The sequence below is a fragment of the Dermacentor variabilis genome, unplaced genomic scaffold (assembly GCF_050947875.1).
Source record: "Dermacentor variabilis isolate Ectoservices unplaced genomic scaffold, ASM5094787v1 scaffold_12, whole genome shotgun sequence".
NCBI lineage: Eukaryota > Metazoa > Arthropoda > Arachnida > Ixodida > Ixodidae > Dermacentor > Dermacentor variabilis.
In genome coordinates, this window is record NW_027460280.1 from 41,704,821 (window position 1) to 41,721,315 (window position 16,495).

Genomic DNA, 16,495 nt, shown 5'->3' on the forward strand with positions numbered 1-16,495 from the left:
GAAATCGAAATTAAGCCAGTAAGTTTGATGATGATATTTTGTTTGCAAGCGCAAAAGAGCCATCCGCAGCTGGAGCTGCAGCTGCAAGTAACGTCTGTAGCGTTTCTTCGCGTAATCGAGGTGTTCCGCACAGAAATAGCGGCGAAGTTTTGAAAACGGACGCGAACTGTAGCAGGGGTAATTAAAGTAACGTTTTTCTTGACGGAGTTGCGTCTGGATGCAAAGATGTTTCACCTCCCGTCATTTCTTGTGAACCAATGTATCCTGGGGGTTACCACATAACCATAAGTTTCACAAGTAAGTTGTTGGTCTCGGCCGGAGTTGCGGGCATGTAAACTGAGAGGGATTCAGAGGGACAACTGATATCTTAGACAGAGATGAAATAGGTGCCGTCGCTCGTGTGTGCAAACCATTGTTTTCGTTCATCGAAACATCAGAACCGAATTTGACACCTGTCGACGTTTTCTGTCTGTTCTTTATTTCACTACACAAGTTTCGTAAGTGCGCCTGTTTGCTTGGTTGACTTGTCTGACATGCAGCCAAGCTAAGTTGCCATCAGTGAAAACTAGCTCGGCCACACCTTTATGCCAGGTACGCTTGCTTTCTCTTTTATTTTTCGTTCAGCAGATTGCGAGATCATGCGCTCTTGTATGAAGGAGAACCTTTGCTGAGCTGACAGTGTCTTACAGGTGGCTCTCCAACCAAAGTACCATAGCCATGAGTCATGTGGATCTGAAAGTGGTTCTTCTAGGCAAAGAATACGGTGGCAAGACCAGCCTAGTCGAACGCTACCTCTACGACCGTTTCGATGCATCTACCCCGTATCAGAATGTAAGTGAATAGATTTTAGTGGGGAACAGTGGTGGCACGCAGACCGAATACTGCAGCTAAATACACGTTTTCAATTTTTCAGACAATAGGCGCTGCTTATGGTGCAAAGCAGATCGCCGTGCGCAATCGCAGGATTACCCTTGGAATCTGGGTAAGTGCACTGTGCTATGTTGCATTATTATGAAGTAACGTTGTTTCTGCCATTCATTTGGAATATATATATATATATATATATATATATATATATATATATATATATATATATATATATATATATATATATCCACGTTGTAGTGATGGTGACGAACACAGTAACGAAACGAACTGTTTATTGGGCGAACCTGCGCCCGGAAAAGCGAGTGACACTCGGGCATAACGATAGCGGCGAGCGCATCGGCTTTTATATGTATACATATGACTCGTCGAACGTTCCAGCGTAATCACTGGTGCCCGCGTGCTTTCCACAAAGTACTACACAATTCGTGTCGCGCATACAATCTGATTGCACCAAGTTCGGCGAGACCACACCCAATAGAAAGATTCAGTGATAACATTAAAGTGCCAAATCATGCAGGGGCCTCTTGCTCTCAGTGATAACACAGTCCCAGGAAGAAAGAATAAGTACACATGTCAATATATATATATATATATATATATATATATATATATATATATATATCATAAGTAACCAACAAAGACACCGCAGGGGGAATTACTTGTACTTAATAATTGAATTAAAGAAATTATAAATTAGTGGAAATGAAAGTGGATGAAACGACAACTTACCACAGGTGGGGAACGATACCACATCTTCACATTATGTGTGCGATGCTCTACCACTTGAGCTACCGCAGTGCTGTTTTCCCATCCACTTTCTGGGTTATTTAGGTGTTGCTAGGAGGACTAACGCTGGGTGTGTTAGCCAGTGCCACCACCCACAAACCATGGCGGCAGACATCCTTTCTGCTGCAGGCGTTAGGACTATGTGATATATATATATATATATATATATATATATATATATATATATATATATATATATATATATATATATATATATGGATGTACATACACACACACAAAAGGCATTATCTTATATGCTTCTGTATATTTTTCAACGACTTAGTATGATATAATCTTTAGAATGTTCATGCTGGAATTGTAATAGTGCATTCCTTTTTATTAAACAGACAAGAATATAAAATGATATAAAGTATCTTTGTAGATGGGAAGTTATGTGCTGCTTTCAGCACAACATGGTAGTGACAATAAGTATCAAGATTAATAGCTGAAGAGTATTGTTGGTAACCATGTTCCATAATTCCTGACTGCATTTACATAAAATTTCGAAAGCCTTGGCTGCTAGTAATATGCTTCAAAGCTATCATTGTTAACACATCTACACCATGTGGCAATTTTGTCGAAGTTTAGGACCTCAGTGTGCACGTCTAGCCAAGAGTTGAACATTTGTACAAAGATCCAGAGCATGTGTAGTAGGGTTTCTAATTTGAAACGAGGGCGATTCAGAAAGTCTTTGCCTCTATATTTTATTAGCCAAAATAAGGTACATACAGGTAATTACAAATATACATACTATTCTACGTACCTTGTACTGTTTTTCCAAGTAGTCCCCATACCGGTTCAGACATTTGTCCTATCGCAGCACTAAATTTGAGATGCCCCTCTGGTAGAACTGCGGTGCAAACGGCCTCCCTGAACGCTTATTGTCATGCAAGTCTTCACAGCCTTTTGCGAACTCACAACACCACCACCTCACACTTCTCACAGCGAGACACCTTTCCCCATACATGGGCTGCATTTCCCTATAGATTTCAATGGGCATTCATCTCTTGCTCCATAGAAAACAAATCACACGTCGTTGCTCGTAAGGCGTGGACGTGGGAAGCACAACCGCCATCTTCAACAACTGACAGCAGCGCCGTGCCACAGAGCTACCGGCAGATAAGGCCGGGATGATCCAAGGAAGGTCCACCGCTGGGAATGGATATGTTGGCTTCACATTTACAGCCTTAATTTGGCTTTTAAAAAAATGAGTGAAGTCTCTTTGATTCGCCCTCGTACATTCATTGCGCATGGATCTGAAAATGTGTTTTCTTTGGTGAAATGCGATTCTGCATGGCCCTGTCGCAAAATTTTTACCGTCTAAAAATTTGTCTGTCAAACGTGCTCCTTTTAGAAAGGAAATGTTTCGCGAGTACAGTCGAACAGCTTTATAATGTAGTGCTTCGGGCCTCCGAATTCATTCATTATACAGGTCACTTCATTGTAGAGGGGCTCCACAGTATTAGTTTTGGGGAAGGCAAGCTCATGGAAGCTGTTCATTGATGTAATTACTTTTATACAGGGCTTTGTATCAAAGATGCTGCATCAACTAAGCAACATTAAAATTGAGATTGCTGGGTCTTTTCAAAGTTCACCATTGTTGTGATGCGCAGTCTCACTTCGCTGTCACTGGAAAGATGCATTAGCATTATGAAACATCGTTCCAGCGCACAAATGAACAAGGACGAGAAGAGAAAGACAACACGAACGCCAGACTTCAACTGAATTTTATTCATGGAAAACAGGGCTTTATGAATAAAATTCAGTTGAAGTCTGGCGTTCGTGTTGTCTTTCTCTTCTCATCCTTGTTCATTTGTGCGCTGGAACGATGTTTCATAATGCTAATCACAACCAACTAGCCCAGCTGTCCATACTTAGGGAAAGATGCATTCCTGAGTCCGAATTGCACTTGCAACTTTTATGTCTGTACAGACATGTGAAGTTGGCCCAGTGTGGTGTTTGTGTTCAATGCGACAAACAATACTGAGACATCGCTGATTTCATCATTGTATTATCAGACTTAGTGGTTTTGAACTATTCTGTTCTCTTGCATTTGAACTTTCTAACTGATGCTTGTTACCATTACATTTGTGTTTTGTATGTTTCAGAGCATGCGCTGAAAAAAATAGCACTGATTATTTGTTAATGTCCTCATTTTAATGTACAAAGAATGGTACTGTCAACCACACTAGACTCTGGTCTTGATGACATCTTTGCGAGGGGCTTTAAATGCCCTGCTGGGGCTTTATTTCAGAGTATGCGACTGATTGTGACTGCATTAAACTATAACACTTTGACAATGCAGGACCTGTAGGGCAGTGTGGGAATGTAGCACTTTTAACATGTGCAAGAATAGTTCCTTGCTTCATTCTTTTTTCCTTCATCTATTCTACCCCTTTCTCTCTGTACAGGGAAACCAGATAGAGAGATGTTCTCATTTGACATCTCTGCTTGCTACTCGTCTTCCCTCATATTTTTCATGTAAACTATTGAGGATTTGCACAACTACTTGGCCACATGCTCTTATTCCTCCCATTGTCGTATTGCCAAATGTGATGTTTTGGGTATGTAATGAATATATAATTCATGTTTTTGTGGACAAGTGCATACTTTCAGTGCCTGCACTTATAATGTAGCACTATTTTGATAGCTAGTAGAACGTCTTGTTCATATCTATTGTGTTCTGCGTTGTGTTGGTGTTTTCTTCCTTCTAAAAAGGCAGTGCTGTGATGGCAGTCTTTCTGATTTACCAGGATACCGCTGGCAGTGAGAGGTATGAGGCCATGAGTCGAATCTACTATCGGGGGGCTGGTGCTGCTATTGTGTGCTTTGACCTCACTGACCGGGAAAGCTACCAGAAGGCAAAGTTCTGGGTGAATGAGCTGCGCAAGCATGAAGAGGTGAGCAATGCCTTTTTTTTTTCCTGCATTCACAATGTTAAAGGGATCTTCACACAGAGGACTTCACCTGGGAATAAGGAATGGATTCAACGTTTCCAGTGAGGTTTCTCTCTCTCCCCCACAAGCAGCATGTTGCACTGTCAAGTCCACTTATGAGAATCTCAGCTGTTACGAGCAGAAATGCTGTGACTGTCACAATTCTTGTGCTAGCAGGGACCATTTGTCCTCAGTATAGTGAGCATGTGTGGATGCAAAAAATGTGATCTGCTCGTGCATTCATTATAACAAATGTACAAGCACACTAGACTTGCCCAGGCAGCTTCACATGAAGCTATGCTGCTTTATTTTGACTACATTCTTCAGTTGTTTCACTGTACACAACACGCTAGGTCACAGTGTTATGGGGTAGCATACTTACAAAAGTGTTAACTAAGTTATCCACATAACATAGCTACCATTTGCAAGTTTTGCTTTATCTTTTTTTTAACACTTGCTTACTTTCTTGCGTTTGTTAGGAATTGTTGACTGAATTCACCATCTTATCCACCTGCATGGCACCACAGCGTACGTCTATCCTAGTTTTGCCACCTAATGCAATGTCAGACTACAACTACTGGATGTCAATGTTACCCATGCATGCATTCAAGGTGGCTTATTGTCGTTGTGCCATTAAGCACACACTTGCAGCAATGGAGCAACTGATTCTCACCAGAGGCCTCAGCAATGAACGCATATCCGCTATAAACTGCCTTGAAACAGCATAAATTGGTCCACACTAAAGATGTTAGCTACCCTTATTGACCACTTTTCGGCATAAACATTCATCTTATTTTCCGGCCTATTTTTAAGCAGGCCACTTAGTACAAAATCTCAGATATAGCAGACACATTCTGCATTGCGGTAATGTTAATTAAAAAGCAGGCGTGACTGTGTGTGGTGTTCATTGTCTGTTTTTGTTCATGATCACTAATGAGAGGGAGCAATTCTCATCTACCCGAGCAATTCCTCCACCTTGTTGGCTTCCGCAGAACTTATTTACCAGAATTGCATTATATGTGTGTGTATATGGTGGGGAGGGGTTACATTTAGCTTGGTGGAATATAAGAGTTGCTTCTTCTGTGTGGGCTCCTTTAACTTGTCCAGGTCTTCCCCTTCATGAACCTGGTGATGCTCTTAATTTGACTTCCAGCTCCCAATATGGGTTGCACAGCCTTTTTTTTGTTTGTTTGCTTACAGTGCCATCGCAGCTGTCATGTACATATCGGTGAAGTTCTTGCCAGCTCTTATAGACTAAATTTTATTGTTCTTGTAACCCATGCTCACTGAGACCATCATCATCCTATTTATGCCCACTGTAGGACAAAGGTGACTCTCAGTGATCTCAGTTACCCTGCTTTGTGCCATCTGACCTCACTTCATACCTGTGAAATTGCTAATTTCATCACACCATCTAATTCTCTGCCGTCTTTGACTGCGGATACTTTCTCTTGTCACCCGTTCTGCAACTCTAATAGACCGCTGGTTATCTGCCCTATGTATTACATGGCCTGCTCATCTCTGTTTCTTCGTCCTAATGTCCACTAGAATATTGGCTATCCCCAGTTGCTTTCTAATCCACACTGCTGTCTTCCTGTCTCTTAACGTTATGCCTATAATTTCTCATCTCATCGCTCATTGCACAGTCCTCAACTTTTCTATCTGTTTTAACACCTGCCATGGTTGCTCAGTGGCTATGCTGTTGGGCTGCTGAGCACGAGGTCGCGGGATCAAATCCCGGCCATGGCGGCCGCATTTCAATGAGGGCGAAATGTGAAAACACCTGTGTACTTAGATTTGTGTGCACGTTAAAGAACCCCAGGTGGTCAAAATTTCCGGAGCCCTCCACTGCGGCGTGCCTCATAATCAGAAAGTGGTTTTGGCACATAAAACCCCATAATTTATTTTAATTTTATCTTTGTTAACCTCCAAGTTTCTGCCCCATTGGTAGAATGTAGTGAATGTACACTTTTCTTTTTAAGAATAATGGTAAACTGCTGGTCATGATTTGGTAATGCCTGCTGTATATGCTCCAACTCATCTTGATTCTTCTGTAAGTTTCCTTCTCATAATCAGGGTCCCCTGTGAGTAATTAGCCTATATGAACATACTCTGGCACAGATTCTAGAAATTGACTGCCAGTTGTGAATTCTGGTTCTCTTTCCAGGCTATTGAACATTACCTTAGTGTTCTGCACTTTAATCTTCAGACCTACTTTTACACTTTTTTGGCTGAAGTCCTCAATCATTTGTTGCAAGTCATTTCCATTATCGCTGAACAGGACAGTGCCATCTACAAATTGCAGGTTGCTGAGGTGTTCGCTACTGATCCTCATTCATAAACCTTCCCAGTCTAAAAACTTCTAAGCATTCAGTGAGTAGCATTGGAGAGATTGTGTCTCCTTTTTTGACCCCTTTCTTGATAAGTGTTTTTCTACTTTTCTTGTGGAGAAACAAGGTAGCTGTGAAATCTCTGTAGATATATTTCAAGATATTCACGCATGCTCCCTGTACTCCTTGATTACACAATGCCTCCTCCATGGCTGCTGGTATTTCTATTGAATCCAATGCCTTTTCATAATCTATGAAAGATATATAGAGAGGTTGGTTGTACTCTGAAGATTTCTCAATTACTTTTTTAGTGACGTAGATGTGGTTCATTGTCTTGATGCCAGCCTGTTTTCTGGGTTGGCTGAAGTGAACTGTTCTCCTTATTGCAGAAACGAGGCAGCAGCGTTCAATGCGAACGAAACCAAGATTCTTCTTTTATTGCTTTTCTAGCACGCATGCCTTTTGAGCCCGCTGTCTTCTTCTTTCTCGTCTTGTCCGCTCCTATCAGTTTCAATAGTTTCCGGCCGCGAAAAGTTTTCTTCTCATCAGTGGAAGCAACCTTCAAGTGTGTAAAGATGTTGTACAGGTCTCCGAACGAGTCTTCCTTTCGTTTTTAAGAGACAGGAGCGCGGCTTCACGTCAACTCCAGAATGTACTTCAATCACCTTAGCCAAGTTTCAGAAGGATCTAGGAGTGCATCCACTGATCAAAACGAGATCTCCTTTCTTGCGTTACACTGCTCTCTCAATTCTTTCAGATATTCCCTGTTCCATCTTTTCCACCAATCTTTCATGATTTTTTGTTTATTTCTCCACATTTCTTCTATGCTGGCCTTTTTTTCACCTTCAGTAATGTCTCCTATGCTTTCCACCTATTATATCAGCCGGCACAATAGGTAGAGGCTCATCTGGTTCGCTGTATACATAGGTCAACAGTCTGTTATTAAGGACAGCTTCCACTTCAGTTGTTATTGTTTGTATCTCTTCTCTTGATAACAGTCTTTTTTCCAATAACTTTCCTCATTGCTGATTTCATGCTTCGTACCATCCTTTCATAAAAGCCTCCCCACCAAGGCGCTTGTTCTGCAATGTACTTCCATTTGATTTGATCTCCTTGGCTTGCTCTTTTGGAGACTTCTTCCTGTAGTTCTTTAATCATACGATTGATGTCACTGTTGGCCTTCTTGAACATCCTTGCGTTGTCACTGTAAATGGTGCAACATAGCCCTCGTCTCGCTGTAAATCTTCGGAATGCATGTAAGAATGCTTGTGTTGTCGTGTTGTCCACAACTTCAACATGTACAGCTCGTGTAGTAGCACATACAAATATTGCAGCATACGGTGTTTTAGTGCCTTTCATCGCGTCTTTTATAAGTAACAAACCCGCGAAATCCACACCGATCACTTTAAATAGTTGTCGCTTGTTGACTCTGTCAGCAGGAAGTGGGGCTGTTTCTTGGTGCAGTGGTCTGGCGTCAAATCGTTGGCACTCTAGACATCCATGAATTATCTTCTTCACCATCTGTCTCCCTTGTATTATCCAGTACTTAGTTCGAAGCTGTGATAATGTGACACTTATTCCTCCATGCAGCGTGAGTTGATGAATATGGTGTACCAGCATCTTTGTACCAGCCGTCCACTTTGGCAGCACAATAGTATCTGTTTCGTTGTATCTTAATCCACTTTCAAGTAGCAGACCTTCATGTCTTATCAGACCTTGCTTGTCTTCAAAGACTTCCGTACCATGAAGAAACATCCTTGTTGTCTTCGTAGGAATGCTCTTGCTCCATACAATGTTTTCTCTAATGTGTAGTTGTTCTAGTTTTATTATTGTCTTCTCAGCATTCTTCAGTTCCTCAAAACTCAGATCTCCGATGATCGGTCTCTTTTTTCATATATTCCGGATATACCTGAGAACCCAAGCTGTGACTCTGAGTAATCGTATGTATTTGCCATACTTCTCTGCGTTAACCACTGCCGTGTTTGACGTGCATATGTTAATCGCATAACTTTTTCCATGCTCAGTGTCTTCTTCTGCTTCGGTTTGTTCTGTAGTTTTCTTGTTCTGAAATGACCATTTTGGACTGTGCCACCATAGTTCTGAGTTTATCAGACTCTCTGCGCTTACACCTCTAGTCATCAAATCAGCTGGGTTTTCTTCACTTGCAACATAATTCCACTCTGACAGTTTTGTTTTTTTCCTTTATCTCCTTCACTATGTTTTTGACAAAATCGTCACATTTTTTTCTTTCTATGTAACCAACTTAGAACAATGGTCGAGTCTGTCCAATATCTCGTTTAGTTTTCTTACAACCCCTCTTCTGATATATTCAGAGAGGCGTGCAGATAATGTTGCAGCTATTAGCACGAGTCTTGGCAAAGACATTTCTTTCGTTGGAGCTATTCATCCTTTTGCTATGAGTGTCTCAGACTGTTTTTGGTTTTCATAGGTAGGCTTCTGTTCCATAAGCGTACGGGCTTGCATCGGAAAACAAATAAAGATCCGTGTGAAAAGGCTGGCTGCCTTGGTTAATATCAAACCATCTAGATAAGCTGAAGTCTTGTATTAATCTTAGCTCGTGAATCCAGTTCCTCCATGACGCCATTTCATCTACTGGTAGTGGGTCGTCCCAAGATGTTCCTTTCCTCCACATGTTTTGTATTTCTCGCTTAGCTGTCACTGTGAATGGAGTGAAGACGTCCAGCGGATCGTATATCCTCGCTGTTAGCTGTAACATTTGCCTCTTCGTAATTGGACCACTCGTATCGATGTCCTTTGTGTCAAAATATGGGAGGTACAGTCTATCTTTTTCGTAATTCCATCTGATGCCAAGTACCTTTATATAGGTGGAGGTTTCCATGTCTGTGTTTTTCTTTTGTATGCTTATAGTTCGCTGTAATCGAGGCTCATTCGTTTTGAACTTTCTCAGTGTCATTGACGCCTCTTGAAAAATGTTTTTTGAGTCTTTATAAAGTTTTCGGCTTCTTCTGTTGAGTTGACTCCCAGTATCACGTCATCAACGTAAATGTTGTTCTTCAGCTGCATTGTTTCCGGAAAGCTATCTTCCAACTTGCTTAGGTGGTTTTGCATATTTGCTGCAAAGTAAGAAAGTACTTGGAGCTATTACAAACGTTACTCTTGACATTCTTCATGTCATAACTTTTGCATCGCTACCACTTGTAATTCTTCCCACCAAAGAAAATGCAATGCGTCTCTATCCTCTTCCTGTATTGAAATCAGCAGAAATGCTTTCTCTAGATCAGCTATCATTGCTATGTGATGGTTTCAGAAGTTCATCAGCATATGCACCAAATCGCAATTGAGATTCGTTCCTGTTTCGAGGTTATTGTTTAAAGAAAACCCTTTTGTCGATGATGAAGATGCATCAAATGCAATTCTTATCTTTGTGGTTTGTCAATCTTCCCTTATTACTGCCCGATGTGGCATGTAGTAGCAGTGTGTCATCGGTCTACTTTTTTCTTCGGCCACTTCCGCTACTCCACTATTTATAAAATCTCTAATCGCACTGTCGTAACGCCGGAGTATACTTTCGTCGTTCTGTAGCCGTCGAGTGAGTTGTCGTAATCTGTTCATAGCTACATTCTTGTTTTCATCAAGTTCCATGTTCTCTTTCCATGGAAATCTGACAGAGTATTGCTTCTCTTCAAATTTTAAGTGCCTCTTGAAGTGCTGAATCACTTTCTCTTCTCTCTTGGTTTCTATTTCAGGGCACTTTATGCCTAGAGTTTTAATATCCCAGAAATTTCTGAGTTCTGTCTGTATTTCAGACTTATCCACGTTGACGTCAAGTACCATTACGGTTGACTTCTCCATTATTGTTGCTGACATCTTAGCTTGACCTTGTACTGTCCAGCCAAATATGGTTTCTGTTACTGTCAACCTTTCTTCTAGTCTTCAGATCCCACCTGTCATTACTTGCCAATACTGGTCTGATCCAATAAGTAGTACAATTTCCATGCATGACGTGCTTCTACATAAACCGTCAGCCAGCTTGAATCCGTCCTCTTCATACTTCTTTTGCGGTGATATAGGCAGGAACACTAATCTTCCTTTTGAAATTATGTCTACCTCCAGTGCTTCCCCCCCCCCCCCCCCCAATAATACTTCTTCAATACTGTAGGCACTTTTCAGTTTAACTTCAACCGAAGCCATGACTCTTTCATTTTGACCTCCTTCGAATGAGCCTACGTGAGTCTCTCTTTTCCTTTAACTTTACAGCCAAGTTTCTCAGATAGGCTTTTCAGTATGAATGATCTTTGGGTGCCAGTGTCCAGCAGTACACGACAATAACATGACTGCCTTCTACCTTCTGCTAATGCAACTGCAGTTTGCAGAGAAACACTTGATGAGAGGTTCATATACTGGAAAGTAGATGATTTCTCTTCCTGATTTTCAATTTCACCAGGAGTAGATGCTGTTCACTGTGCTGTCAGTTCTTTGCTTCGGCACATAGACGTCACATGCCGTTTTTGACATATCTTGCACCTAATGTTTGCCTTACATATTTTAGCAGTATGGCATGGCCTGGTACAGCGGAAACATCTGTTTGCTTCTTCGAGCTTCATTTTCTTATCTTCATAAGGCATAAGGTTTTCCTACAATCATCAGTGTAATGAGTAGTATTCTCGCAAAATATGCAAAACTTTGCAGCTGTACTTTGAAAATTAACAGTTCTTGTCTGCTGCTTACTCTTCGCTCTGTTGCCGAAGCTTTCTCTCCTTTCTGTCGACAATTCCTCTCTGCACTCTACCGGATCTTCTATGTATTTCGTCAAGCATCTAAGAATATCTTCTTGACATAAAGCCACATTCTGATCTTGTGCTGAAGATCTGCTGATCACTTCTCTTTGTTTTAATTGGAATCCAATGTACAGATCCACTGGCAAAGCTCTTTTCAGGATTGGAAGCAACATCGATGCATAGGACTTGCTTTTCAATCCTAAGGATTCCAATCCACGTATGTGCACTTGCACCTTTTGTGGCAGCTTTCTTAAACCGTCATGGCCATTGCAACTTGCCACTGTATTCAAGTTATTCCTTTCATATGCATTTTTACCAGCACGTTGTCTTTTCCGTACTTCTGCTTGAGTAGAATAATGGCATTTGCATAGTTACTGTCGGAAAACTGTAGTCCCTCCATGGCAGCGGCCGCTTTTCTGGTTAGTGATGACAGAAGGTACGTAAATTTCTGATTCTCGTTCAAGTTGGTTCTTTCGTGTGCCAGCTGTTTCAAATTGCCACCAGAATCTCTGCCATTTCATTTTATCGCTGTCAAACTTCATTATTTCTAGCTTTGGTAGCTTCACTAGTGTTGCTTGCTGCAGTTGTCTAGCTTCGCCATTAAAGTTAAGTTGCTCTCTCGCTATCTCCCGTATTTCTTGTCGAGAAAGGTACGCGTTGATGCTGTGCAGAGCACTTATTATCTTTAACTCGTACTCAGTGGTTTTCGCAAACTCCGAGTCAGCTGTTTCGGGTGTTATGAATTGCTCCATCTGCTTGTCTGCTTTCTTTAGCGAGTCTGCAATACCATTAATCTGGCTGGCTATCAGTGACATCGCTGTAGGATCCTGATTTTCCTCCAGTTTCTTTTCAGCATCACCTACTAAGTTTGTTATTTGTGTCCTCAGCATTTTTCCCTTTTTTACAATCACTTCTCTGTTCATCTTGAATAACTGAGGATACTGCTGGTCATTTACAGATTCCAGCGGTGAGACGTCATCTGAGTCTTGGTTGCCCTCTGTGTCTGTGCTGCTCCTTGCTGTCGATGTCTCGCCTCGCTGCCGTCGGTTTGGCTTCGGGCCTCCTCTTTGTACATCTTCTGTGGCCAGTCCATCATTCTGGTAGTCCGTGGCCAGTCAGAAGAGGAGTAGCTGCTATCCTGGTCATGGCACCATGTCGCAGAAACGAGACGAGACAGCAGCGTTCAATCCAAATGAAACCAAATCCTTCTTTTTATTGCTTTTTTAGTGCGCGCGCCTTTTGAGCCCACCGTCTTCTTCTTTCTTGTCTTGTCCACTCCTATGAGTTTCAATAGTCCTGGTTCTATTGAAAATTACTTTGGTAAATATTTTTTACCATACTTTAAGCGAGGTAATGGACCCACAATTCTGCAATTATTTAATGTCTCCCTTATGGAACTAGTAGGATGTTGCCATTCTTACAAATCTCTGGTACACTTGAAGTCTTGAGGCAGTGCAGCTAAAGGGTCACAAGCTTTTCGAGTAGAGTGTTATTCCATCTTCTCCTGCAACCTTTCCTTGCCTTGCAAAGCCTTTCTAACCTTATTGTTAGTTACACATGGAAATGAGACATTCAGTGCAATGTAAACATTTCTCAGCTTTTTGTGGCAGTTATTGATAGTGAAAAATTGACAAAAGTGGTCCAAACAGTCCCTCACTAGCCACTGCAGTAACTAGTGAGTGACTATGGAATTTTGTTGCTTTGCCTGAGGCTGCGGGTTTCAAAGACACATTTCAATGGGAGTGGAATGCAAAAATGCTGGTGTGCTTAAACTTATGACCTGTTAAGTACCTCCCAAATGGTCAATATTAATCTGGAACCTTTCACAATAGTGTCTTTCACAGCCATGAAATTGCTATTGGATGCTAAACCCACTTAATCAATTGAAATTATTGCTACAGTGTAATCTAGGCATACACACTGTGGAAAATACATCAGAGAGTTGCAGTCTAGGTCTCCTCGGTCTGGCTTATGGTCTTGTCCGGTTGTTGTTGACAGTTCTTGCAAGCTGGTTCTGCTCTGGGGGACTTGGATTGCTTCCACAATGCTTGTACTGGCACCAGCAGCCTCTAGTGTATTGGGTGGGGGTCTACCCAGCATAAATTTTTATACTAAGAATACTAGAGGAAAACATGCGTGTGCCACTGGTTTGGCTGTTCATCCAGCGTGGGAATAATCAGCAGTCATATATTTGCTCAAACTTAGTTCTTCTGGTTTCGAACAACATTGTAGATGCTTGTATTAACATTTTTCAAGTTCACTTTTCATAGGAAATTTTTGTATGGCAACATTTAGTCTTATTTGACCTCTTACTTTCTGCCATTCAATGGTTTCAGAACATCATGTCCATAAACGTAAAAAATAACTGTGCATGCTGAAGGCTACTTATCATCTAGATTTACTGTCATGCATACTCAAAAGTTCTGTGATCTTTCTGTGCTAGATATTACACAGTGAAATGGTGTATTGGTAAAGACATTTAATTGCTTTAAACAAATGTTGTGAAGCTAGTATGCAACACAATGGAAGCACACACACACACAAAAAGCTGCCATGTGTTATGCACATGGATTCATGCCAGCTGGTAGAAAAAATGTTCTATCACGATTCTCATTGTGGTTGAACAATTGCAGTGCCAAATTTTCTTCTCTTATACTTAGCAGGATACTGTGTTTACCCTGCACTTCCAATAATATGCTGTGACAGGAAAAGCCTAAAGAGGCCACTCAGTATGAATGAAATGACTCTCTGCTTTAGCTAAATCAACATCCTCAACATCATCATCATCATCATCATGCTGCAAACTATTCAAGTGTAGCAATTAAAATATCATTTCCTTTTTCAGAAGTGCCAAATTTTTCTTTGTGGCACGAAGAATGATTTAATCAAAGAAGAAGGAAAGTACAGGGCAATCAATTACCATGATGTGCTCGATTACGCAGATGAAATTGGGGCCAAAATGTTTGAAACCTCTAGTAAGACAGGAGAAGGCATTGGTAAGTTATGATTCTTTAGTGGGTTATTTTCCTTCTAGAACTTTTTTTCTTGATTTTTCCTTTTGCATTACATTTTGAGTTTGAAGGCTCTTTGAATTCCCATAATGTAGCCAGGCAAATACAAGATTGGCTTACAGTTGAACCTTGCATTGAATTGCTGTGAAGGGGAATTAGCTCTAAAGGATAGATGGACAACTCGAAATTTGTATTTTTACAAGATGTGCAGATTGTATATCTGTATGCCATGCATACCTTGGGCCCGAGAAGGCTGAAAGCAGTGTATTAAATGTAAGTCTTTGATATTTAGTCACAATAGATTTGGTATAATGATATCTGTGCCATAGAGATTACAAGCCAAAGCAGCCATACATTAATTTACTCACCTATTTGGCGTGCGCACAGTCATGCAATAACAGACACATGAACTGGACACACTGATTCAGTAAAACTTAAGAAGCTCTGGGGAAGAGTTTTGAATTGAATAGCTAGAGCTCTTGAAACTCCATTTTCATTTTATTTGTATGGCAGGCCTCTGAACTCGGTGAACTTGCTCATTTGAATCATCAGCAAAAGATTGCAAAAACTATCCTGCACTTCAATTTATTTTCATGTTTCAAAACCATACTGGGTAAAACCTAAATTCTTCCTTATTGGCTGCTTGACAAGCTACAATAATTGTTATAATTTTGTTTTAAAACAAAGTAAGTTTTGAACATTTGTTGACGTACTAGTGCCCAACACTACGAAGTACTACTGGAAATAAAAAAGAGAAAAAAAAAATCTTGCGCATAGTGTCTGTAGAGTGGACCTGTTAACCAAACTGATATTTTTTAGTTTGGGATCCCAGAACATGTGCGTAGAAAAAAATGGTACCTAATGCCTTAAATTTAGTTACCATGTTTGTAGTACAAACAGAGTTCGTGTCGGTGTTCCAGATATTAATCTTTTGCTTCAAACTTGACTGTCTTGATGACTTCTGAGCGCCTACACTAAATTGTAGTGCAGTGTATTGTGGGGGAACATGGGCAGACGGGCAAAGGTAATGGGTGACGATCACAGAGTTGCACTCAAGCATAGCAACCAAGAGCTCATATTGTCAATGGCTATGTAGCTTTTTATTATTTTCAAATACTGAAGCCTCTAATGGGGCGATAGCAGCTAAATGCACATGTGCACAGGCACACACACTTGCACACGAAATTGCAAGTGATAAACGAAAACAGTAGAAAACATTAAGATACAAGGCTAATAAAAAAAAATAGCTCCTGAGGAAAGCAATTTTTGGGGAGCATTCAGTCGCATTCAAGGATTCTTTCAGGGTTAAACATCTGGTAGTACTGCCAGGCAGGTTGTTCCAATGTTCAAGAGTCCTAGGGAAATACTGTATTAAGTGCATTGATGCAAGCGTAAAAGGCAATTAAGTTAAGATCATGACTTTTTCTTGTAGCTAGTGCCTTTGTACATTACAGGCAGATGTTGGACAAGGTGTAGTATTGTGAGCAAAGCAGGGGGGGCCGAAGCTTTAGAGACGCAATCATTCTCATTGAGTCTCCAAAGCTGGTGGAGTCTCTCTGCTAGTAAAGGAGTTAAGCCAAGAACATCCATATGAATGAGATGATGGTGAAAAGTTTCTATCAGAACGGGATTATATGAAATGAATAGCTTTTTTCTGAGCAGTGTCTATCTTGTTAATATAGGAAATTGTGTAGGAGATTCAGATACCGGTAGTATCAGCATATTCAAACATGGGTTTTATGAGAGTATATTAAGTTATGAGTGTAGGTCCTGTGGAGCTACGA

General features: G+C 40.9%; 1 protein-coding gene across 11 annotated transcripts in view; it reads left to right on the top strand.

Annotated features, from left to right (window-relative positions):
* The first annotated feature begins 46 nt into the window (after positions 1-46).
* The window catches only part of LOC142566084 (ras-related protein Rab-24-like), a 37,842-nt gene continuing 21,393 nt past the window's right edge, over positions 47-16,495 (top strand). For 4 of the 11 annotated variants that reach the window (XM_075676850.1, XM_075676848.1, XM_075676847.1 and 1 more), the window contains exons 1-5: positions 48-591; positions 690-831; positions 914-982; positions 4,428-4,574; positions 14,546-14,696. In XM_075676850.1, coding sequence (XP_075532965.1) covers positions 718-831; positions 914-982; positions 4,428-4,574; positions 14,546-14,696 — 481 coding nt within the window. In that variant the 5' untranslated portion in view covers positions 48-591; positions 690-717. Of the gene's footprint in view, positions 592-689; positions 832-913; positions 983-4,427; positions 4,575-14,545; positions 14,697-16,495 lie in introns of all 11 variants that reach the window. The other 7 variants (XM_075676840.1, XM_075676843.1, XM_075676846.1 and 4 more) reach the window with 4 other exon arrangements.